The sequence below is a fragment of the Physella acuta genome, unplaced genomic scaffold, assembly GCF_028476545.2.
Source record: "Physella acuta isolate Inbredline_101_S28 unplaced genomic scaffold, ASM2847654v3 ptg000017l, whole genome shotgun sequence".
NCBI lineage: Eukaryota > Metazoa > Mollusca > Gastropoda > Physidae > Physella > Physella acuta.
Window position 1 is genome coordinate 1983246 of NW_026731537.1, and position 22130 is coordinate 2005375.

General features: G+C 42.9%; 1 protein-coding gene across 1 annotated transcript in view; it reads right to left on the reverse strand.

Moving 5' to 3' along the window:
- Positions 1–1394: 1394 nt before the first annotated feature.
- The window catches only part of LOC131937245 (protocadherin gamma-A10), a 68000-nt gene continuing 47264 nt past the window's right edge, over positions 1395–22130 (reverse strand). Inside the window, exon 10 of the mRNA XM_059294520.1 lies at positions 1395–2209. Coding sequence (XP_059150503.1) covers positions 1686–2209 — 524 coding nt within the window. The 3' untranslated portion in view covers positions 1395–1685. The remainder of the gene's footprint in view (positions 2210–22130) is intronic.

Here is a 22130-nt window from a genome sequence, read left to right on the forward strand (position 1 = left end):
AAATACTTAACTATTAAAAAAAAATTACAGTTGGGTTTATTCAACAAGACCAACTATCATTAAAGTAATGAACGAGATACCATATGTAAATATATGTAAATATATGCATGTTACTCCAGTCAGCAGGCACCGTGTTTGTTTAGATATGTTCGTCAAGCTGTTTCATTGAGATAAGCACTTGACGTGATAAACAGTGAGCTAACTACACAACCCTGTCTGATGTCTGAGATACAGCCCCTGACCCACCTGACCACACAACCCCTGACCCACCTGACCCATACAACCCCTGACCCACCTGAGTGACCACACAACCCCTGACCTACCTGACCAAATAACCCCTGTCCGGTGTCTGACAAACAACCCCTGACCCACCTGACCCACACAGCCCCTGACCCACCTGAGTGACCACACAGCCCCTGACCCACCTGAGTGACCACACAACCCCTGACCCACACAACCACTGACCCACCTGACCCATACAACCCCTGACCCCCTTAAATAACCACAATTCCCTATTTGTCAGCCAACACATTAATGGATTGAAAAAGGCAAGACATTGAGTAGAATGTTTTAACACAAGAAAGTTAAGTCAAACACTACACACTTTGGTAGCTAATTGTCAGTTTCGTCACAAAAAATCGAGTTTTTAATTTCAAGAAGACAAAACTACGACAAGTCACATTTTATAAATACCATAAGTGTTTAATAATGCAAAGTTAACCGAATGCCATTTGAAAATGTCAAATAAAATGTTAACACATCTACTTGATATAAGGAACCACAGCTTCACTGCTTCATAGCCGAATTCGATATTACAAAATTGAAAATATCAGGCCAATTTAGGATACATTTTGTAACGATCAAAACATATGTAAATTACAAACAATGATGCTAAATACAGTTGGGAGTGGTCTCGCGATTCTTGTATTTGTGTTAATGTTATTTGGCAATGTTTGTTCTCTCCAGCGTGTACTGTTAAGGTTTGAATTCCTGTGTGTGATGTTTTAATGTAGCATTTACTTCATGCGAAATTCACTTTTGTTAAATACTATAAAGCTGTCAGTGCAGCCGACATTTTGAAATGAGTGGGGTGTCTCTGTTACGTCCCTTTGGCTTTAGACTTGTTTATGATTCAACTGCTTAGATTTTGTGTTTTGGGGGGGGGGGGGGGGTGGGATTGTTGGTTTGTATTTGGTGTGCATCGTTTGATTCCAGAGAGATTTGCAGTGATTTAAAGAATTCTACAGTAGGACATACCCACATAGGACCCAGTAGGAAATACAGTAGGACATACCCAGATAGGATCTATTCCCAGTAGGACATACCCACAGTAGGACATAAGAGTTTTGGCCGAAGTGAACATCTAGTTTCTGATAGGGTTGGACCCCAACGTAGGGGGCTACAGTATTGAAGCCGGCGCCCCAGGGTTCCTCTTGTTGGGGTGGCGCCCCAGGGTCCGTGTCTTGTTGGGGTGACGCCCCAGGGTCCGTCTTGTTGGGGTGTATGGTGCCAGGCACTGGTGGAATCAGAGCGAAAGGTCAGACTAACCTAAATCTCTGCAAGATAACAGATTGCGAGGGTGGCCGTCAGACACGCCCCTTTCTCCGAGTACAGTTTACCGGATGTCGCATCCGATGGTCAGAGTCAGTATTTTTGGCGATTAGCACAGTTGCGCGTGTTTCGACTCACGCGGAGGTGATGGAGTCATTGAGGTTGTCGGAGTCAATGGTGTAGCTCCCAGAAGTGGTGGTGTTGCCGTCGTCATCGTCCACGCTCCTGGGCAGGCTGATGTACAAGCCCCCCACTTCCGGTAGGAGGTTCTCGTACCCCGGCCCGAAGGGTGACCGCCTGCCGAAGGTGGACGCCTCCTCCCTCTGACCCCGGCTCTGATTGGTCGAGAATGTCACGTGACGGTTGGTGCCAGAGTTTTTGCTGGATGGCACCTGCGTGAGGCTGGTGTAGGCGGGTCCAGGCCGGGATGACGGATGGACCTTGTCGCCGTTGTAGGGGTACGTCTGGGTCAAGGCCGTCTCGCCGTGGAGCGGATGTGACGTGGCCACGGGATACAGCTTGATATCCGGTCCGCGGAAGCTGGTTAAAGATGGCATCGTCCTGTAGTCTGATTTGATTGGCTGGCGACTCAGGTTGTTTAAAGGCAGCGTTGTTATTGGTCGGTATTCTACGGCGTGTTTCGGGCTGCTATGGTTACCTGAAGGGGAGATAAAACAATAATTATTTAAATAACCGCAGGGCGATAACTCCAAACACAATAACTGAAGGGAGATAATTATAAACATAAACAAAATTACTTCAGGGAGAAAATTATAAACACAACAACTTCAAGGAGATAACTCCAAACACAATAACTGCAGAAAGATAATTATAAACACACACAAATGCAGGGAGATAACTACAAAAACAATAATTACAGGGAGATAACTCAAAACACAATCATGTAAATAAATCTGTATCGAAATTATCTAAAGTTTACTTCGCATTGTAAATACCACGTGATAAGCAATTATTAAAACCACGAGAACGGCAAAGCTGACTGCGTGGAAAATGATTTAATGGAGGCAGCTAGCGATGACTAGGTAGCTAGATCTAGATGTAAAAAACGAAACAGCGGAGAAATAATTGTCTGCGATTGGAGCAATTGCTTTATAATGACCTGTGACGACTTGGGGCATCCAATTTTATTTTCAATTGTCTGGATCAAATGTGGATTAGCTTTATGGTTGATTTTTTTTTCTTTATTTTTTAAAAACAGAGAAATGTGAAAGTTGTTTGAGTCAGTCTCTGAGATAATGTGCTGATATCACGACTCTAAACCTCCCAATAATGTGCAAGTATGTCTTGTTGCGGGGACGGAGTGGTCTAGCGGTAGAGAGCTGGACAGCTATCCCGTAAGTCTCGAGTTCGAATCGGGGTTCAAGTCAGTAGATCGTCCCTGAGTCCACCCAACTCTGATGGGTACCTAACTCAAGTTAGGGAAAGTGAAGGCGGCTGGACATAGTGCTGACCACACTCTCTCTTCTTATGCCGAGGTCACAGAAACAAGTGAACTCTACTTCACTTGCCCCATAGACCGTCAGGTTTGAAAGGGAAACTTTACTTTTATTTTATGTCTTGATGCTGCACATCCCAATATGTGCAGATGTGACTGGATCGTACACCACACAATTAGGTGTAGGTATGACTGAATCCTACACCTGTCAACCTTTACGGCCATCACGTGATGGATTCCGTACGAAGCCCGCGGCCAACGGCTCCCAGTAAATAGTTTAGGGCCAACAAAAGCTGCACTCAGTTCGGCGTAAAATGCTTCTAGAAGCTTCCTGGTGTTGGTGTCATGCTACATTTGTAGCCCGCTACACAATCATTGGGATATAATCCAAAACGAGGCTGTGACTGTACTCCCCGGGGAGAGACGGGATATTTTACTAGTGTAGGCGGGAGGGGGGATGTAATCTCGCTGAGAGTGGGGAGGGGGGTTGTTCTGGTTGAGGGGCGGATATTTGTTGAGTGGGGACAAAAGCTAGACCGGAAGAGAAAACTTGCAACGATACTGACGACGAGAGTTTGACGATGATAGTGACGACGATAGTTTGACGATAGCAACGACGATATTTTGATCACGACGCTGCTCCGATGAATATCAAATGCAGTTAGAGAAAATTAGCATACTCATAGAATAACAAGTCTATTTCATTTTTTAAACCGCCAAACGAGTAGCTTTGAAATATAAAATACAGCCTATGTAATAAAAAATAGATAAAAAAAATTATCTCTGAGAATCCCACTAACGAGATTAATTTTCTCGGCGAAATTCGCCCGAAGCTTAACTTTTTTAAAAATCTACATGTAGATGCCTGTAAATACACGAAGCTAATGTATAGTTTAGATGTAAAATTGGTCTCGTTATAGATAATAATAGTGGTGTCATACACTGAACTCTTCCCATACAAGAAGGTAGATGTTGCTCAGTGTAGGAACGGTGACTTTCGGTTGTTAGTTGTCATCTAGTTCACAAAGAACGGAAAAACCCTATAATTTGACAGATATAGAAGCCTGTGATCTTTGCCTCAACAATGTTTGTGTCTTTCAAAAAATAAAATTGACTTCCTTTATATCAGTTTTTTGTGTCATCTTTGTTTTTCTGATAGGCAATCTAGCAGTCCTAGATCAGCGGTTCTCAGCATTTGTCATACCCGGCTCTAAAAGTGGAGCTTTAGCTTTCGCGAACTCAAATCTTATCAGTGTATCACATATGACGCCCACAATTTGAGCTGATTTTGTATCTGAGAGTTATGTCGGCTAATTATGTATATCTGTGAGTATGCCGGCTAATTCTGTATATCTGTGACTTATGCCGGCTAATTCTGTATGTCTGTGACTTATGCCGGCTAATTCTGTATATCTATGACTTATGTGGGCTGATTGTGTATGTATATGACTTTGTTTTTAAAGTTGTATGGATATGTCATGTTCACTAATTTTTAATTCATATGCTATATTTAATTAGTGCTTATAATTGTCAATTTTACTCGAAAAGTCGTGTACTTTTGTCGAAAGGTAAACGTTATCAAAACACTGTTGCTATTTATTTATTTTTCATTTTCCCCCAAATTATGTCTGGTACTCTTTATTACTGAGCGAGCTCAGACGATCTATACTTAATTCGGCTTGGTTGAATCCCCAGCAGTACGGAAGGGTCACCAGTGTGTGTGGGGGGTGGGAGGAGGGGGGTCACCAGTGTGTGTGTGGGGGGGGGGGGGGGGACAAGCAAAGATTCCAGCAATAAATGTTTAACCAAATGACCAAGTCATTTAGTGCACCGTGTAATAACTGCCTGCTCGCTGTTTAAAAATTCAGCTTTATGACCTGCCCCTGCCCACATGACGTCACTTCCTCCGAGGGGGCCGCCCCCCAACTGCAATAACCACAAATCATTGTTAAGTCACCCTCGGATCATTTTCATCTGGGGATTTTTTTTTTTAATTTGATTCCCAACAACCTTCTATTTACAAGTCAAACTGGGATAGTGGGGAATATGGGGGAGTAGGGGGGGGAGCTATACGGGGGTGGGGGCGACACGACTGCTCTTTGCAGAAGGAAAAAAAACAGCGATATTTTTAATGCAGGTTATTTATTCTATTTAATTAGCGGGCTGGAGAAGCCTGGCAAGGTTTGTATACACTGCATAATGACGTCATTAACCCCATAGAGTTGTAATGATATTAACCCTTGTCCTAATCCAGTCGAGCAAGGGAGAAAACCCCTCGTGTCAAATTAACTCCCTTGCCATTGTGGAGCTCTGTTACAATTTATTGTCAGTTGAGAGCATAATCGGTGGCTCGCAGAGAAACACCCGGCAAAATGTGCAGAAGTTAAACCTTGTGATGACCGAAGAGAGAAGAAGTTAAACCTCGTGATGACCCCAGAGAGAAGAAGTTAAACTTTGTGACGACCGTAGAGTCGTAGAGAGAAGAAGTTAAACCTCGTGATGACGGTAGAGAAAAGAAGTTAAACCTCGTAATGACCGTAGAGAAAAGAAGTTAAACCTTGTGATGACCGTAGAAAGAAGAAGTTAAACCTTGTGATGACCGTAGAGAAAAGAAGTTAAACCTCGTAATGACCGTAGAAAGAAGAAGTTAAACCTTGTGATGACGGTAGAGAGAAGAAGTTAAACCTTGTGATGACCTTAGAGAGAAGTTAAACCTTGTAATGACCGAAGATAGAAGAAGTTAAACCTTGTGATGACCGTAGAGCGAAACGTCAAACGTTTGGAATGTTGTAGATGATGTGTTATGTGCTCACCAATTGAGGCAGACGTGCTAAAACACGTGAATTACAGGCTGGTGCTAATGTGTCCAGTTCGGGTCAAACTTGAGATATGAGCTTTATGCACTCAGCTTTAATAAATACCAGGCATGGTTTGGATGTGTAAGTGCCCGAACTTGCAGCAACCTTTGACCTTTTCTGACACTACGCCAAGTATAAATGGACGCTGCTGACCAAGCGATTAGTCCTTGACCGTCGTGTATCAGTTACTTGTGGAGGAGCTTCTGTAGGAAATAGCCGGATTTTTCCGGCACAGCTAAATATAGAAATAATTTCTACCAATGACCGGTACAACAGATATTTTAAATCAATTGATGGCCTAACTTTTCAGCCAGTGTTCATTAAATAACCGACTAATTAAAACGTCGAAAATCTCAACTGACCAACTTTATTTTAAACGCCATTACGACCAGTGTGAGACAGAGGTACGGTCTGTTTATCTAGCGGGTGTTTAGGGACGGGGGCGAGGGCGGCAGACATAGGTGGCTAGGGTGCAAGAGATATTCAACGAGGAGTAGTGTCTACAAGTTACATAGACCAGTCTGTTGGAGTAGTGTCTAGGGGTTGTGATATTAGTTGAGTGTAGATACATGTAAGATTGTCATACATCCTTTGTCTCTTAAATGGAATAGAATGGGTAGTGGTACGGTCTGTGTATCTATCGGTTGGTATTGAGGTTAGGGATGGGAGAAGGAGAAAGGGGTTGCGGACAAAGGGAAGGGGAAAGGCGAATAGTGATAAAAATAACTCACCCAGCCCCTTAATCAATAAAAATTATTGATTTGTACTTTAGAGTGATTAGATTGTATGATATGTATGCTAACGTCATATCATATTTAGTTTTTACGTCATTATATTGGTGAACTTTAAATGTAGACATTTTAAACGGTGTGTCATTTGACACGACGTACTATAACGTTGTTGTTTTTTAAAACTTGAAGTTTATAATCTTAAGCAAATTTTTACTAAGGTGATCAAAAATTAAGATGACAATGTAAGATATAGAAAAACAAAATACATTGAGTGGTAAAAATAATAAATTGTCATTAGACGTAATGAATTATGTATAAGTAAACTTTCTTAAAAATTAAACAAGTTCAAGTCAAAAAGAAGTTTGATGAAAACTGTAATACTAAAGCGAACATGGGAAGGTAATCTGCTGGAAGACTAAGATATATATTCGTCTTCCTTCTAGGTTCATTGCCTTTTTTGGTTGAGGTTAAACATCGCCATGTTTTCAAATATCGCGATGTACGTCACGTTCTCTCCCCTCTTACCAAGTAATCGCTTCCTCTACCTATTGTTTACAACACGCTTACAAAGAAAAAATATCCCACCCCTCTACTTGAGACATAAAATACAAAAGTGTATTGTGCCTTGTCGTCACAGGAAACAAAAAACGGTGGCGTCTAATGTTGTTAACCCTTGACTTCCTAAATTATTTTTTAACTTGTTAAAGAAATTGAATGTTTAGTTAAGGATTCTGACGCGAATTTTTTTCACAAGGGACGATACTCGTGTCTGTAGACAAGGCTGTTCTAATTTTAGAACAGTTGTCTTTCCTCTCGTTTCTCTATTAGGGAAGACCTATGGGGAAGACACGTGATACTTCTTTTAAAATATAAACAACCGTGCACGGGTGCATTTAAAATAAACCCCGCTGCGAAAATGACAATGGCATGGTGACACTTTTTGGAAAACACGCTTTCATGTAAATAAAATAAGGGTCGCTTTTGTTGTCGCCATGATAATGTATACCTATAAGTTCTCTCCGCCTTTACCGACCTAGTATGAATTTCGCGCGCGCGCGCGTGCGTGTGTGTGTGTGTGTGTGTATGTGTGTGTGTGTGTGTGTACGTGTGTATGTGTGTGTACATGTATCTCAAAAAAGTGTATCATGTCAACACCTGGGCAACAAGTCATAGTCAAAAAGGCCTAATTCATTACAGATCTATAGGAAATCCCTCTTTACATGTTCTTACGTTAGGGGGAGTAAACTCATTTGAATCAAAAAACGTATTAAAATATATAGAGTTATAGAACCTTAAAGTTAACAGATGATGAAAAAAATAAAATAAAAAAATTAAAATTAAAATCCACCTCACTTAGGTGGTGGAATCTTTTACTATATATCCTTTACTCCAAACAAATTTAGCACCACCTTACCACCACCTTACCACCACCTTACCACCACCTTACCACCACCTTACCACCACCTTACCACCACCTTACCACCACCACCACCTTACCACCACCACCTTACCACCACCACCTTACCACCACCTTACCACCACCTTACCACTACCACCTTACCACCACCACCTTACCACCACCCGCCTGCTTACACCCCTCACCCATGTTACTATAAGCGACTATGTATTGAACATTTGTTAAATTTATCTGGCTCAGTGTGGTCAAATGGTGGTCAGATCAAAAGAAAATCGGAACGGTCATACAAAAACGTAATTACTTTTCCAGACTTGTAAAAAACATGTCTACCCCGCATACCTCACGTACCAACGCACCAAGTCGCCCTGTCGCCAATTAAAAAACACGAACCTACCGAGACTTTGTTTCGTCTCAAGCCTGATTTAACGGTGGTTGAAAGAAAATTCCAACCCTTAAATATATATTTTGTTTTCGCTGACCCTCGCTATAAGCGCATAGTTACAACCAATGTCCTTACTCAGCGTAATTACAGCACCAGCTGTTACGTGATGGCTTCCCACTCTAGTAACCGAGCGGGGAAAAATCAATTAAAGTGGTACAGCTGTTACCACACTTAACGCGGAGACGCGCTTAATGGACCTCATTAAACACCGGACCCTACGGTGTTCGCTTCCGTGAACAACACATAAAATCGACGATGCGTAACAAAATTTAATTAGGGGGGACATCATGCTGTGATGGCCCGTGGGTGGGATCAATATTAAAAAAACTTTGCTGGTGAATCGATACGTAACATCTGTTACCACAGTTAACGTGGAGACGCGCTTAATGGCTCGCCTTAATTACCTATAAGATGTATGACTGGAATCAAAATGAACCATTTAAAATACTGGATACCGAGTTGGAAATATCCCTTTACCGCTCTGATCGTCAAATTAATTAAACTTATTAAAAATAAACATACAAAACATAAACAAAGTAATTAAAATCAACTTAATTAAAATCAATAGTTACAACAAGGTAGTAAAAAAGCCCGTTTGTTCAGCCTAATTACAGCACCAGCTGTTGTCAGTGAACCCACATAAATCGCTGATGCGTGATCAAATTTAATTAGGTAGGCTCTCATGGCCCCGTGGGTGCGATCAATACATTCCCATTAAAACGGGCAGCGGCGAGAAAACCTCACTAGTAGATCGATACGTAACAGGTGTTACATGTCTGGTTAATGGATGTTATTCACAAAGTACACGCTAACGCACCCCTACCCTCAAACCCCATCATTACTCCCCCTCTCATCCACCAACACCCCTATCCGTTTAAAATCAAATAAACAGTGTCTTTTATTTTAAATACCATACATCAAAGAAAAGAAATATATCAAATAAATAAATAAACAAAAGTAATTAAAATCAAATTACGTAACTAGTTAATAATAATTTAACTAATTATAAAATAAAATTAAATTAAAAATAAACAAAATAAAAATAATTAAAAAGTAAACAAATAATCAAATTACGTAACTCGTTAATAAAAATTACACAATATAAACAAAGTAATTAAATTAAACAACAAGTAAACAAACAAATTAAACAAAATAAAAATACAATCAAAGTAATTAAATTACGTAACTCGATAATAAAAATTAATTAAAAATTTAAAAACTCATTAAAACTCATTAAAAAACGCATTAAAATTACGTACCTAGGTCAATGATGACGTCACAAGGTCAATGATTACGTCACAAGGTCAATGATTACGTCACAAGGTCACAAAAAAGGTGACCTACTTCCCCACCACCTGCGCCAACCCCCCTTGGCGTAGTATTTTACTATATGTCGTTGTCCCGCCACCACCACCACCTCACCATCCCGATGCGCCAGGCTGGGAGTATTTTGCTATATGTCATTGTCCCGCCTCACCATCCTGCTCCCGAGTATTTTGCTATATGTCATTGTACATCCCCACCACCACCTGCGCCAAAAAACCGACCCAAAAGGGACCTAATATACTACTGTCCATCTCTTTAAACAGGAACTGGTTGATGTTTCCTTTCAACTGCGACAGAAATACATGTGTGTGTGGACCCGTTGACTCAATGACATGACTTTATAGTGAGGGTGTGTGTGGGGGGTATGTTTACTAGACTTCTGTTGCATCACAATTCAGTAGATGAAAATAATTCTCGTGGTATATTGTGCCTGCCCCCCCCCCCCCTCCTTCCCATTATGAAGAAAATGGGAAACAAATTGAAGAGAAAAAGTCTGCGTGATTGTGAAGACCGTTACCACGCAGAACGTGAGGGGTGGGGTGCGGTGGGGGTGGGGTGGGGGTGTAGCATTGTCCACGTCTCATTCATTTGTCCATAACAAAAGCCCTCGTCATTCTCTCTTGTCGTTATCGCCACATTTTTTGTCATTATTTGCCCAAGATATTTTAGGGATGAAATTGTTTTTTTTATAGAGGTATAGAGGGAGGGAAGGAGAAAAGGGAGGGTGGGGAGAAGGGATGGGAGGGAGGAGAGTGAGAAGGGAGGGGAGGGAGGGGAGGGAGGGGAGAGAGAAAGGAGTGAGGATGCTTGAAGGAGAACGATATTAGAGGAGGTGGAATGTAAATGAAAGTGTAAAAGTGAGATAGGATAGATTATGCCGGTTTTTCTGTTTGTGGAGTGGAAAGGGGGGGGGGGGGGGTGTAGAAATTACTTTTTATGTCTTATGAAGCGGGAAGGGGAGATGCAGATTTTTTGTGGTCACGTGATTGATTGCGATAGGGCATAAAGTTGACGGGGGAGGGGACGCGGGGAGGGGATGTGGGGAGGACGTGGGGAGGACGTGGGGACAGGTTTAGAGATGTCGCCAGAGATCAGGGCAGATACGAGTGACGTCATGACGTTTGGGGATCTGCCTGGACGTGGAATATCACAGTGGCGTCATTGACTCGTGGTGACGTCATATGATGACGTCCGTGTTGTTACGTCATTATGTCATTAGATGCTAACAGTAAGAAGATACTTAGCTGTGTTTTTATTAATCTATTTTTTTTTACGGAAAGAGCAGCACAGGTGGTTAGGTTTAGAGCTAGGTTTAGAGCTAGGTTTAGAGCTAGGTTTGGAACTAGGTTTAGAGCTAGGTTTAGAGCTAGGTTTAGAGCTAGGTTTAGAGCTAGGTTTAGAGATAGGTTTAGAGATAGGTTTAGAGCTAGGTTTGGAACTAGGTTTAGAGCTAGGTTTGTTTAGAGCTAGGTTTAGAGCTAGGTTTAGAGCTAGGTTTAGAGCTAGGTTTAGAGCTAGGTTTGGAACTAGGTTTGGAACTAGGTTTGGAACTAGGTTTAGAGCTAGGTTGAGAGCTAGGTTTAGAGCTAGGTTTAGAGCTAGGTTTAGAGCTAGGTTTAGAGCTAGGTTTAGAGCTAGGTTTAGAGCTAAGCAAGTTTCTTATCTATGACTTGGTTAGTAGTGTGGAGTGAAACTAAATATAATTATCACCAAGGACGATTAAAATAATTCAGAGATTAGCGTTTCAATATCTTGTGTTATTCAGTAACGTTCTGATAATTATTTTCACAATTGAGTTGATTCAGTGCTTCGTGTAAAAAAAAAAAAACCACCTGAAAATGCAATAAAGTTGACCAGTGTTTTTAAACCCACTGTTCAGCCAAGCGGGGCATAACTGATACCCCGCGGAAAAACAAGCCAAACGTTAATGATAATTGATGCATTGATTAAGCATGTCCCAATCTTCTAATCCCTCTGTGGGTATCATGTTCCGAGAAGGGACACAACTCACGCGAAATAAACTGTTATTACCTCCCCTTTCTGTCGCTATGTGACATCATTCATTTGCTCCGCCCCAGCGAATGTGTGGGCTATTGTTTTGAGTTTTTTAAGTATTAATATACACCCGTCCTAGTTGTACTGTGGCTATCCAGGGGAGACAAATTCATGTTAAGTTTCGGATAGCGAGCGTTTGATTTCCCATCGGAGTTCTGTCCCCTACACGGCCGATGAATGTGTTCCGTTGCTTTACAATAACATTATTTTTTTTTTCACCGCTTGGTCCTCTAATGTCCGTTCAATGTCCGTTCAATGTTCGTTATCGTGCCTATAGAGTGGGACGGGGTGGGTGGGGGTGGGGGCGTTTATCCGGATAATTTTTCTCAGCAAACACCACTGGCTCTCAAGCTAGTTAGGGCGGACACAAAATGACCGGAAGTAATTGAAACATAATCGCGATCATCGTCTTTCAGAAAACGTTTTTTTTTTTCTTAATCGTCGCCATTATCTTCTTCATACTTCATCAGAGCACGTGTTCTATAAATAGCATACACTCACCACCAATGGGCGGTGGCGTCACTTGACCTAAATTAAAAAAAAAGAAAGCCATCTCAATCTAGTTGGTCATTATCTGGCCATTAGCGGACGATCAACTACGACGGTGGAAAACTCGGGGTGGGGAGGGTGAAGTGGGACGTGATAGGTTGAGGGTGGGGGACAATAGATGGGTGGAGGGTAGGGCAGTAAGTCAGATGGGTTGGTGCGGGGGAGGGGGTTGGGGTGGGGGAGGGGTGGGGGAGGGAGGGTATATTCTTGAGGTGGGAGGGGGTTGTGGTGCGAGACATGGACTATAGAGGAAAAATGGAATGGGCGATATGGTATGGTAGGGAGGAGGGGAGAGAAGGGAGGGTGTGGTTGTATGAATGGTGTAAGGGTGGTGGGCGAACTGGGAGTGATGGAGCAAACTGAAGGCAAAAAAAAAAAAAATAGACAACAAACAGACAATAGAAAACAGAAAACAAACAGCAAAACGTATCAATAAAAAAGTCATTAAATATTATCGGCGATTGCGCCCCCACCCTCCCCCATACACCCAACGCTTTCCCCGCCTCCTAAATATTGAATGAGGATCACGTTGGGATCACGCCGGGATCACGCCGGGATCCCTCGCCTCAATGACCCAGGTTAAACACACGTCACAGAAACCACGTGACACTGTCTTCAATCCACGACCCTTTTGTTCGTTCTCTGAGTCACTTCGTTGTTCGCACTCTGAATCATTTCCAGATCTAGAGATTACCAACATGCTCTGTGTAGCATTGTTTAGATTATTCAACTTTGTTATTTAAACTTTAACTCTTTGTGTAATTCTTTGTTTTAACTGGTTATAAAGTCCTTTATCCAAAAGACATTGGAATATACCGGTTACCGACTAAAGATAAAACCTGAATTTAGCTGAGTTTAACTGTTTGTTTAACCACTCATTAGCTCATCAACTTGAATATAACAGCAAATATTACAACCGTTTCACCTTGTCGGGTTAGGGGTATGACTAGCAAGCTACCTTAACGTAAACTTTTATTTAGACACACAGCACGCCCCCTTAGCTTATCACAACATGCGGCGCCATAGTCCTACTCTACTTCCTCTGCCCATGTAACGTCCTGATCCCACCCCCACCTGACAACCACCGGCTTTGTCAACGATCCTGCAATGAGATCCGGACAGTCGATTACACAGTACAGTCACGCTCCGCTGGACACGTTGGATAATTGTTACCTCACAGGTGAGAGGGCATGAAATATTTAGCCGCCATTAGTGGTGTCACGTGGTGGGTTGGTAACGCCCCGCCCCCTGTTGTTGGTGGGCGTGTTAGTCACGTGAAACAACTGGCCGGCGATAAAATATCGGTCGGAACATGGCGTCTGGCCAGTGACGTCACTTCCATGTTGTTTTAGCTTTAATTATTAAGGACAGTCACGTGTTATTGTTTTCTGGAAATAGTGTGGGCATCGCACGGGTATTGGGCACTATAATAACATAGTGTGACCCGTTATGGCCCAGTGTATCAACATTTGATCTAGAGTCAGGCGAACACTCAACTCGGAGACACCGTGACACCACACAACCACCGTGACGCCATAAAATTTTGACTCCGTGCTGACGCCATAAATCACAATCATCAGCAAGCCACTGTCCCATGCATCTGTGCACATCCCATAATTTTGGTTTCATTACTTGCTTTCTCTCCGTCTCTCTCAAACCAACCACCCACCCCCTCTCCCCCTCTCTCTCCATCACGACCCCCGATCCCATAGCGAATTCCCATTTATTCTGTTTCCAACACCTTTGAAATCTGTTATAGGATTATTCACGACAGAACGAAAAAGAAAATGAAAATTTTTTCATTGTTTTTATTTCTGCTACATTCGGTTCCTTGTGTGCTTTGTTTCGTTCACTTTTGTTTTGCAGGTTTTTCTTTTTAGTTTTTCCATTACTGTCGCTGTTAGAAGTCGTTGGCCTTTTATTTTTACAGGTCAACAACATCGGCCTGTTATTTATACAGGTCAGTAACATCGGCCTATTACTTGTACAGGTTAATAACATCGGCCTATTACCTGTACAACTTAATGCCTATTGTTTCCGTTTAGTGTGCTGGTAAAGACTGTAATGTCTGCAGCAGATGTTGACTAACTAATCTGGCACCCCCCCCCCCCACCCCCCCTCACTCACTTCCACCCACCCTCGCCTACTTTAGGACCCAAGGTCAGGCCGAGCCAGGATTTTAATTAAATTCAATAATTTACTTTCGCGTCTTTAAACACTGCATGCTTGAAGGCGCCGTGAGAAAAAGACACCCTATGATGCATCTAGGGCTTTATGTTATTAAATAGATGCTGCTCCCATTAACGGCAAGAGGAAATATCTCATTTATTTTCTAAAGTGATAAGAAATTGAAATCATTTTCATAGATCTGATAATACGAATTCTTTTTTTTCTATAAGTGTTTTAATAAAATTAAGAATGAAAAAAAAATCTTAAATTTAATGTTAATCAAATGTGTTCAACGAATTTAGTTAAAACGAGCCGGCCCGCGGCATAACATACGCCGCTATTTAGTTGTTGTTTTTTCTACTTTTCAGTAATTCAAAATTTGTGAATTCGACAGTACCAACGCTGCCACTGAAAATATTTCTTTAAAACACTATAAGTAGCTCGTTAAGGACCATAACCCCCCCCCCCTTCCTCCCCCCCCCCCCCCCCTACGTTTAAAATCGTTGGCTCTAACATTTAGAGTGAACACAGCTCACTAAAACCATGTAGGGGTGGGGAGGTAGGGAGCGCGTTTACAGCTTGTTTTCTAGGCGCGTTTGCAGCTTGTTTTCTAGCGGCTCCCAGAAGAGAATTATATATATAGATTGTTGACGGCTAATGTCGATGTAGCTATGAGATTGTCATACTGTTGCTGTCAATGAGAGAGATGTAGCTATGTATGTATGCTACAGACGAGGCAGGTGGCTTACATAATGTTACAAGAAAGGACGAATATAGACTATAGCAGGGGTCTCCAAACTTTTCAGTCCGAGGGCCGCATTAACTATCAAGTTTCAGTTCGGGGGGCAGTTAGTTCCAGAAATGTCTTTGATTTTTCTGGACAAAGTTCCTCAGCCATCACCAACAAAGTTGGACAAAAAGATCTTCGCGGACCGGATGAGAGGACCTCGCGGGCCGCATCCGGCCCGCGGGCCGTAGTTTGGAGACCCCTGGACTATAGCCTTCAACTTTAATTTGACAACCTACCTAGTTCTCAGCGGGTTACCATTTTTTAATCATTGAGAAGTTCCCTGGTCATTTCCAATCCAAACTCTCATAGCACAAGGATCGTACACTTATCGTATATCACAGAAATTCTGCAGTCCCCGCCCTCCCATCTTACCCCCCTCCCCACACACACAAACACACACAATGAGGACCATACATCTTCACACACGTTCATAAATATTAGAAACCGGAAACAGGGCCACGCCGTGAGTGAACCAGAGCGCGCATGCGTTATTAGATTTTAGTAAATATGGCGCGAAGACGGCCGGTGTCGGCGATATAGGCAGGGTTCGATGGGCCCGGGGGTCGGGGTTCGATGGGCCCGGGGGTCGGGGTTCGATGGGCCCGGGGGTCGGGGCAGGGTTCCGCTGGTCTACCGGCCGCTGACAGACGAGCTCGTAAAACTGGACCAGGAGCCGGCAATAAAGTCAGCCGTGACCGGCAATAAAGTCAGCCGTGACGCGTACAACAATGGGCCGGAGTAATTGGCGCACGGCTCCTGGAGCCGTAATGAGTGAAATAATGACCGGCTTGCTGGGGGTGACGTTACGGCTTGCACGAGCACATGCAAATGAGTAGCGCGCGCTCGTTACGGTGGAAGGAAGGGGGGGGGGGGGAGCGGCGCGTTGTAGCGGAGCATTGTGGGGTCGATAGAAGAATGAAATTACATCTAAGGGAGCTAAGAAATCAAGACGTCAGGAGTTATTGATTGAAAGTGCATTGTATCATTATTTCTTTTTTACTTTAGAATGTCAAAAAAATTGAGTTGAATTCAGTACGACAAAAATAATTGTAATTACTTTTCTTGAAGAAAGCACGTCAATAGAGCTGGGTAAGACTTAATGAGAAATTAATGAGGGGTAAATAATTAGAAAATTTGCCTTGAGGACAAAAGCATAGCTGCACAGTTATTTAAACAACGGGCTAAAGGCAAGCACAACAAGCTCTTTGACGTGGTAGACAATTCATTAAACAAAATTGTCATGGCTACTTTCATCTTAGGGGTAGAGAGGTACTGGCGGTAGCATAGCTTAGGCAGTGACGTTGTATTGACAGTATTGTAGTGTTGGCAGTGGTTTAGTGTTGGCATTTGTGTAGTGTTGGCAGTCGTGTAGTGTTGGTAGTGGTTTAGTGGTGTAGTGTTGGCAGTGGTGTAGCGTTGGCAGTGGCGTGATATAGGCAGTAGTGTACTGTTGGAAATGGTGTAGTGCAGAGGCGTAGCGACCCTTCCCGGCGCCCGGGGACAAACTTTCGATTTGCACCCCCCTCTCGAACTTTTCATTTGCACCCCCCCCCCTCAAAATATCAATTTGCACCCCCCCCCCACTCGAACTTTTCATTAGCACCCCCTCCTCAAACTTTCAATTTGGCGCCCCCCCCCCCTAAGGTCGGCGCCCGGGGACATATGTCCCCCCCTCGCTACGCCTCTGGTGTAGTGTAGGTAGTAATTTAGTGTTGGAGTGGTGTAATGTAGGCAGTAGCGTGGTGTAGCGTTGGTATAGTCATAGTTGTAGCAGTCCCGTAGAAATATTACAAATGTAGGTAAAAAAGGTGTACCAAAGTTAGATTAAAGCTGTACTAACATTAGGATAAAGTATCACGTTAAAACAGAATGAAAGATTCTTTCCATTTCGCCAAGACGGTGCCTCAGACAATCTGACTGAACGCGATTTATCAGACGGTCTAAAATGGAGAAAACCAAACCCTTGTTCGACCCACTTCCACCACACTTCCACCACACTTCACCCCCACTCCCACACACTCGCCGCGTCCTAACATAGAAACCTCTAGAACTTTAAATGGATCTTGGAGAAACAGCCTCTCGTGGCAAAGACTCGAGACTCTCGCGGTGCAGTGTACTGCACCAGAGAGCACCCATCCATCTTCTGTAAGGAAAACACGACATAGTCATTACCCTCCGGACCTTTATCTATTCCAGAAACTTCCAAACGACGACGTCATTGATAGAAGACTCGACTACTTCGTCCATATAGCTCGGAGATTCGACTGCACTAACGCTACTTGCATCCGTAGGCTATGTTTACGATTGTGTGCAATCATAATAAAATCATGCTGACTTTTAATCAACATAATCCAGGAAGTTTAGTTCGAACAGACATCCTTGACCTTGAGATCGCGCATTGATTTCTGCACTGCGGTTTCTAGATTGACCAGTGATCTATGCGTTGGGGGTCAGAGGTCAGCGCATGTGACGTAGACGTCTCGTGGGCCTTCACCTTTGTCTTAGTTTTTCTCCCTCGCTTGTAGACACTGGCGCAGCGGGGAAAAAAAAAAGTTTAATGAAATGAGAATTTAATACGTCAACTCCCCAGGCTTGGCCTCTGAGGGGTTGGGGTGGCTGGTCGTTTGCTGGAGGACTGTCCCGCTGTCAAGCGGTCCGGCTGCCAAGCGATACAGCTATCCGGCTGTCAAGCGGTCCGGCTGTCAAGCGATACAGCTATCCGGCTGTCAAGCGGTCCGGCTGTCAAGCGATACAGCTATCCGGCTGTCAAGCGGTCCGGCTGTCAAGCGGTCCGGCTGCCAAGCGGTCGGTCCGGGTGTCAAGCGGTCGGTCCGGCTGTCAAGTGGTCCGGCTGTCAAGTGGTCCGGCTGTCAAGCGGTCCGGCTGTCAAGCGATACAGCTATCCGGCTGTCCGGTAATCAGGCGTTTTCTGGTCTGATGATACGAAAGTGAAGTCCAAGTTACCTATAAACTTTACTGCATCTGCTCAATGTACCTATGGCGTGGATCTTAAATTTCAGTCCAAGTAACAGCAACCTCAGTGTAGATGTAGCTAGCAGTTGTACCCTTAGATCTGACAACTAAAACTACAACCTGAGCCTAGAGGTTTTAATCAGCCACACCGTGAGTACACCACGTTTCGCCTTGTTTAAAGTTCTTTGTGTCGCCAGTGTTTTTCTCTGCACATTGGAGAGTTCTATCAGCACCAGAGTTCCATTGTCTGCATTAATCCTTGTCTGCGTTAATCCTTGTCTGCATTAATCTCTCGTAATGAGCCAGAAGATTTGGAACTAATGACGGCTGACACTATTTCATCTTGTCATTCGCTTTGATGTGTCAGTGATGTTGATGCTCTTAGATGTGTCAATGATGCTGATGATCTAACACCTGAACAAACAGCTTGCGGCTCACTGACGGCCCACTGACGGCCCACTGTTACACGTAATGCCGGAGCCGTGGCTCATAATCCGGCTCACTGAGTGCTAATGCCGCGCGTCCCGTGCGCTCATTTAATCACCCAAGAGTCGCGCATATCAGGTCTGCAGAAAAAATCATCTTCCAGAGATGACCTGATTGGGCGATCATGATGAAGGCGAAGTTCCTTTAAAAAAAATGTAATAAAAACTCGCGAAAGGTTTCGTAATTACATTTAAACCGGAAGTAGAGAAAAATGGAAGCCTCGAACCGGATGTTGATTAACCACATCGTTTAGAACGAAGCTGTTACCGCGGAGATTTGTCTAAATTTTAGTTTCGTAAAAAAGTGTTTTTGTGATAAAAATGTCGGTAATGAAATAATGCAGGTCATGACCATGAAATTGTAATAAGATTTATGATTTCTGTCCAAAATTTGTAACCTTTTTTTTTTAGAGCAAATCGATATGTGATTTGCAATTTTTTTTTTATCTCTTCAACAAAGCATCAAGAAAATGCCATTATAATTTTACAATCTGCATTGATTTTTGAAGAAGGAAGCCCCGATAAAAAGAGTCAAACTAAAGCTTCATCAAAACTAAAAATTGATTTTGAAATAATTATGGAATTAAATTAACAGAGTCCCCGTGATGATGACCTGTCTCGCGAGAAGTGAACGAGAATTAGCACATGTGTGAAGAGTGGAATCATACATTGATATCAGTCTAGATTAGTCTAGATATACCACATAAATCCCCTAGACTGCTTATGGACATAGACACACTTCTGACATTTCACACAGAGATGTGTGACATCTAGCCTGACATTTCACACAAAGATGTTTGAAATCTACCCCTGACATTTCACACAAAGATGTGTGACATAACGCCCTGACATTTCACACAAAGATGTTTGAAATCTACCCCTGACATTTCACATAAAGATGTGTGACATCCACCCCTGACATTTCAAAGATGTGTGACATCCACCCCTGCTGTCACACAAAGATGTATGACACCTAGCCCTGATATTTCAAAGATATGTGACACCCAACACTGACAATCGACACAAAGATTGCCACGCCCCAGCCTAACAATAATAGCCGTGAAACGTGAACTAGGTGTTGATGAAGAAATTGATTTCAAGAAGGATAACCTAATTAGTGTCGATGAAATTAAAAGACAACCTTATTAGTGGTGATGAAATTAACTGAAATTCGAACTTAGTCGAGCTATTGTTTCGACACGTATATCACACGAAACAATTTGACATTTATCCCCATCATTTCCGTTTAAAGGACACCACCATCACTGGACAATTACTTTTTTAAAAAAGCAAGTGAATAATTTTCTTTAGCTAAATCTCAGAACCACAAGTGAATAATAATTTCCCCACCACTTGTGTAAATGGTGGGGGAAAGGGAGGGAGGTGATATGGAACACAGGAATGATGTGTGGGGGTGTAAGAGAAGGGGAGAAAGGGGTGAGGGGTGGGGGTGCTTTTTTGTGTACATGAGGGGTGTTTTTTATTTATAGGTCCTTTATTGCAAATTATTGCATAACTTATGGAGTCATATTTTGTATTTCGCGATTACTCACAGCTGAATTTGTTAATTGCCATCGAAGATAAAAAAAAATACTTGAATTCTAGCCAGAATTAAAAAAAGGAATCTAAAATGCGCAATAGAAACGTCATCTTATCTTACTAAAAGGTCACCATGATGTCAAAGTTAAGGGTCATCCGTGTGGCATCATGTTGTCCCATGACCCTAGTGACCCCAACTAAAGGGACACCATCCAGACAACTCTTCCAGCTTGTATGAATACACGACCGAACCATTGACGATACACCAACCAACGTTAGCAACTTGCAAGAGTTATCGAACGTTACCCAATCTGCCGGCATTTCCCGGCACTGCGTCCAACTTTTCAAATCTCCTAGCCTAGAATACAAAAACTAACCCGATCAACATGCAACAAACAGTTGAAAAATGTGCAAAAATGTTTCAAAACACTTCAACCCGAGCAAGTCGTTCAAATATTTAAATTTAAACCATCGATTTATCGATGACTTGAATTAAAATTATCGATCGGCTAACTTTAACCTAAAGCGAAACTAAAATTCGATCTGTCTTTGTCAACTTTAGTGGGTGGGTTTTCCAAAGTTGACGGACTGGTTTAATGGCCTCGGGTCATGGTGAGTACATCCACACGTCGGGGGGGGGGTGTATTTTTTATGTTCCTTTCGTGGTTTCTTGTAAATAAGGTGGGGTGGTAATCTCTACATTATACAATACCTTGGGGTTAGTTCGTAATTTACTGTACCATATCCTAATGATCAAGTTTTAATTAAAAACCCTCTAAATGTCTTTTATGTCTGTACCTCCAATTCTCAGAACAGAATCAGCCAGTTTATAGCAAGCTTATATAAATATGAGTTTTGACAAAATACTTTTTTACAGTTAGACAAAGAATATATATATTTGCTATTTTATCTCTGCTGTTGTCTTTTATTTGAGTATGTTTGTTACGGCAGACAGACTGTTTTTTCTAGAACTAATTACATTGTTGACATAGACGAAATGAATCTATTTTAGGATTAGACAAAAAACGACACGTCTGTATCTATAGAAACCGTAGCTGGAGGTCATTCACCTCTAGCTTATTGCTACACTTCAATAAACCACGTGATCTGGTACACGTGATACTCACCCTGAAGATAGATACCACAGACCCCAATGCCCCTCCCCCAAGATTTACTGCCATGTCGTATGTAGTCCCCTTCTATAAACTCAGCCCACTTACACCCCCGGGCTCGTAAAGACAACTGACGCATGACGCGAGTCACTGGGAGTCTCCACGAGCGTCGGCATGAAGTGTCAGCATGCACACGCTCGCTGTGAGTCACCCGGGGTTGAATCGCTGGATGAAAATTGCTCCTTTCATCGGCTGAGAAATTCACCAAGGGCTAATCACTCTGCTTTATTTTTATTTCTTGCAATTTTCCAGCAAGTGGGGTACGTAGTTACTTCCCATTGTCCGTGGACGGCTAATCACGTGCGGCATGCAGGCTCGGGGTGAGTAGTGACTGGGTGAGGACCGCAGCAAAAACTGGCTAAACGTTAGCAGATCAAGTAGTAGGCTGGAGGACATTCACGTGCACAAGGCGGCCTCGATTTGACCAGCAACCCGCGCGCTGTTTCAAGGAGTTCGTGCCGAGGGTTAGTAAATCCCCTCAAGGTCACGGTTCCCTAGTTTGACCTTGGACTGTATTGACCGCGGGTCCTGGAGCAGACTGGAACTCTTCATCAAATACTTGTTAGTTTGTTTGGTGCCAGAAGCAACAGACGTCTTCAGGTCGGCAGCAGCGCGTG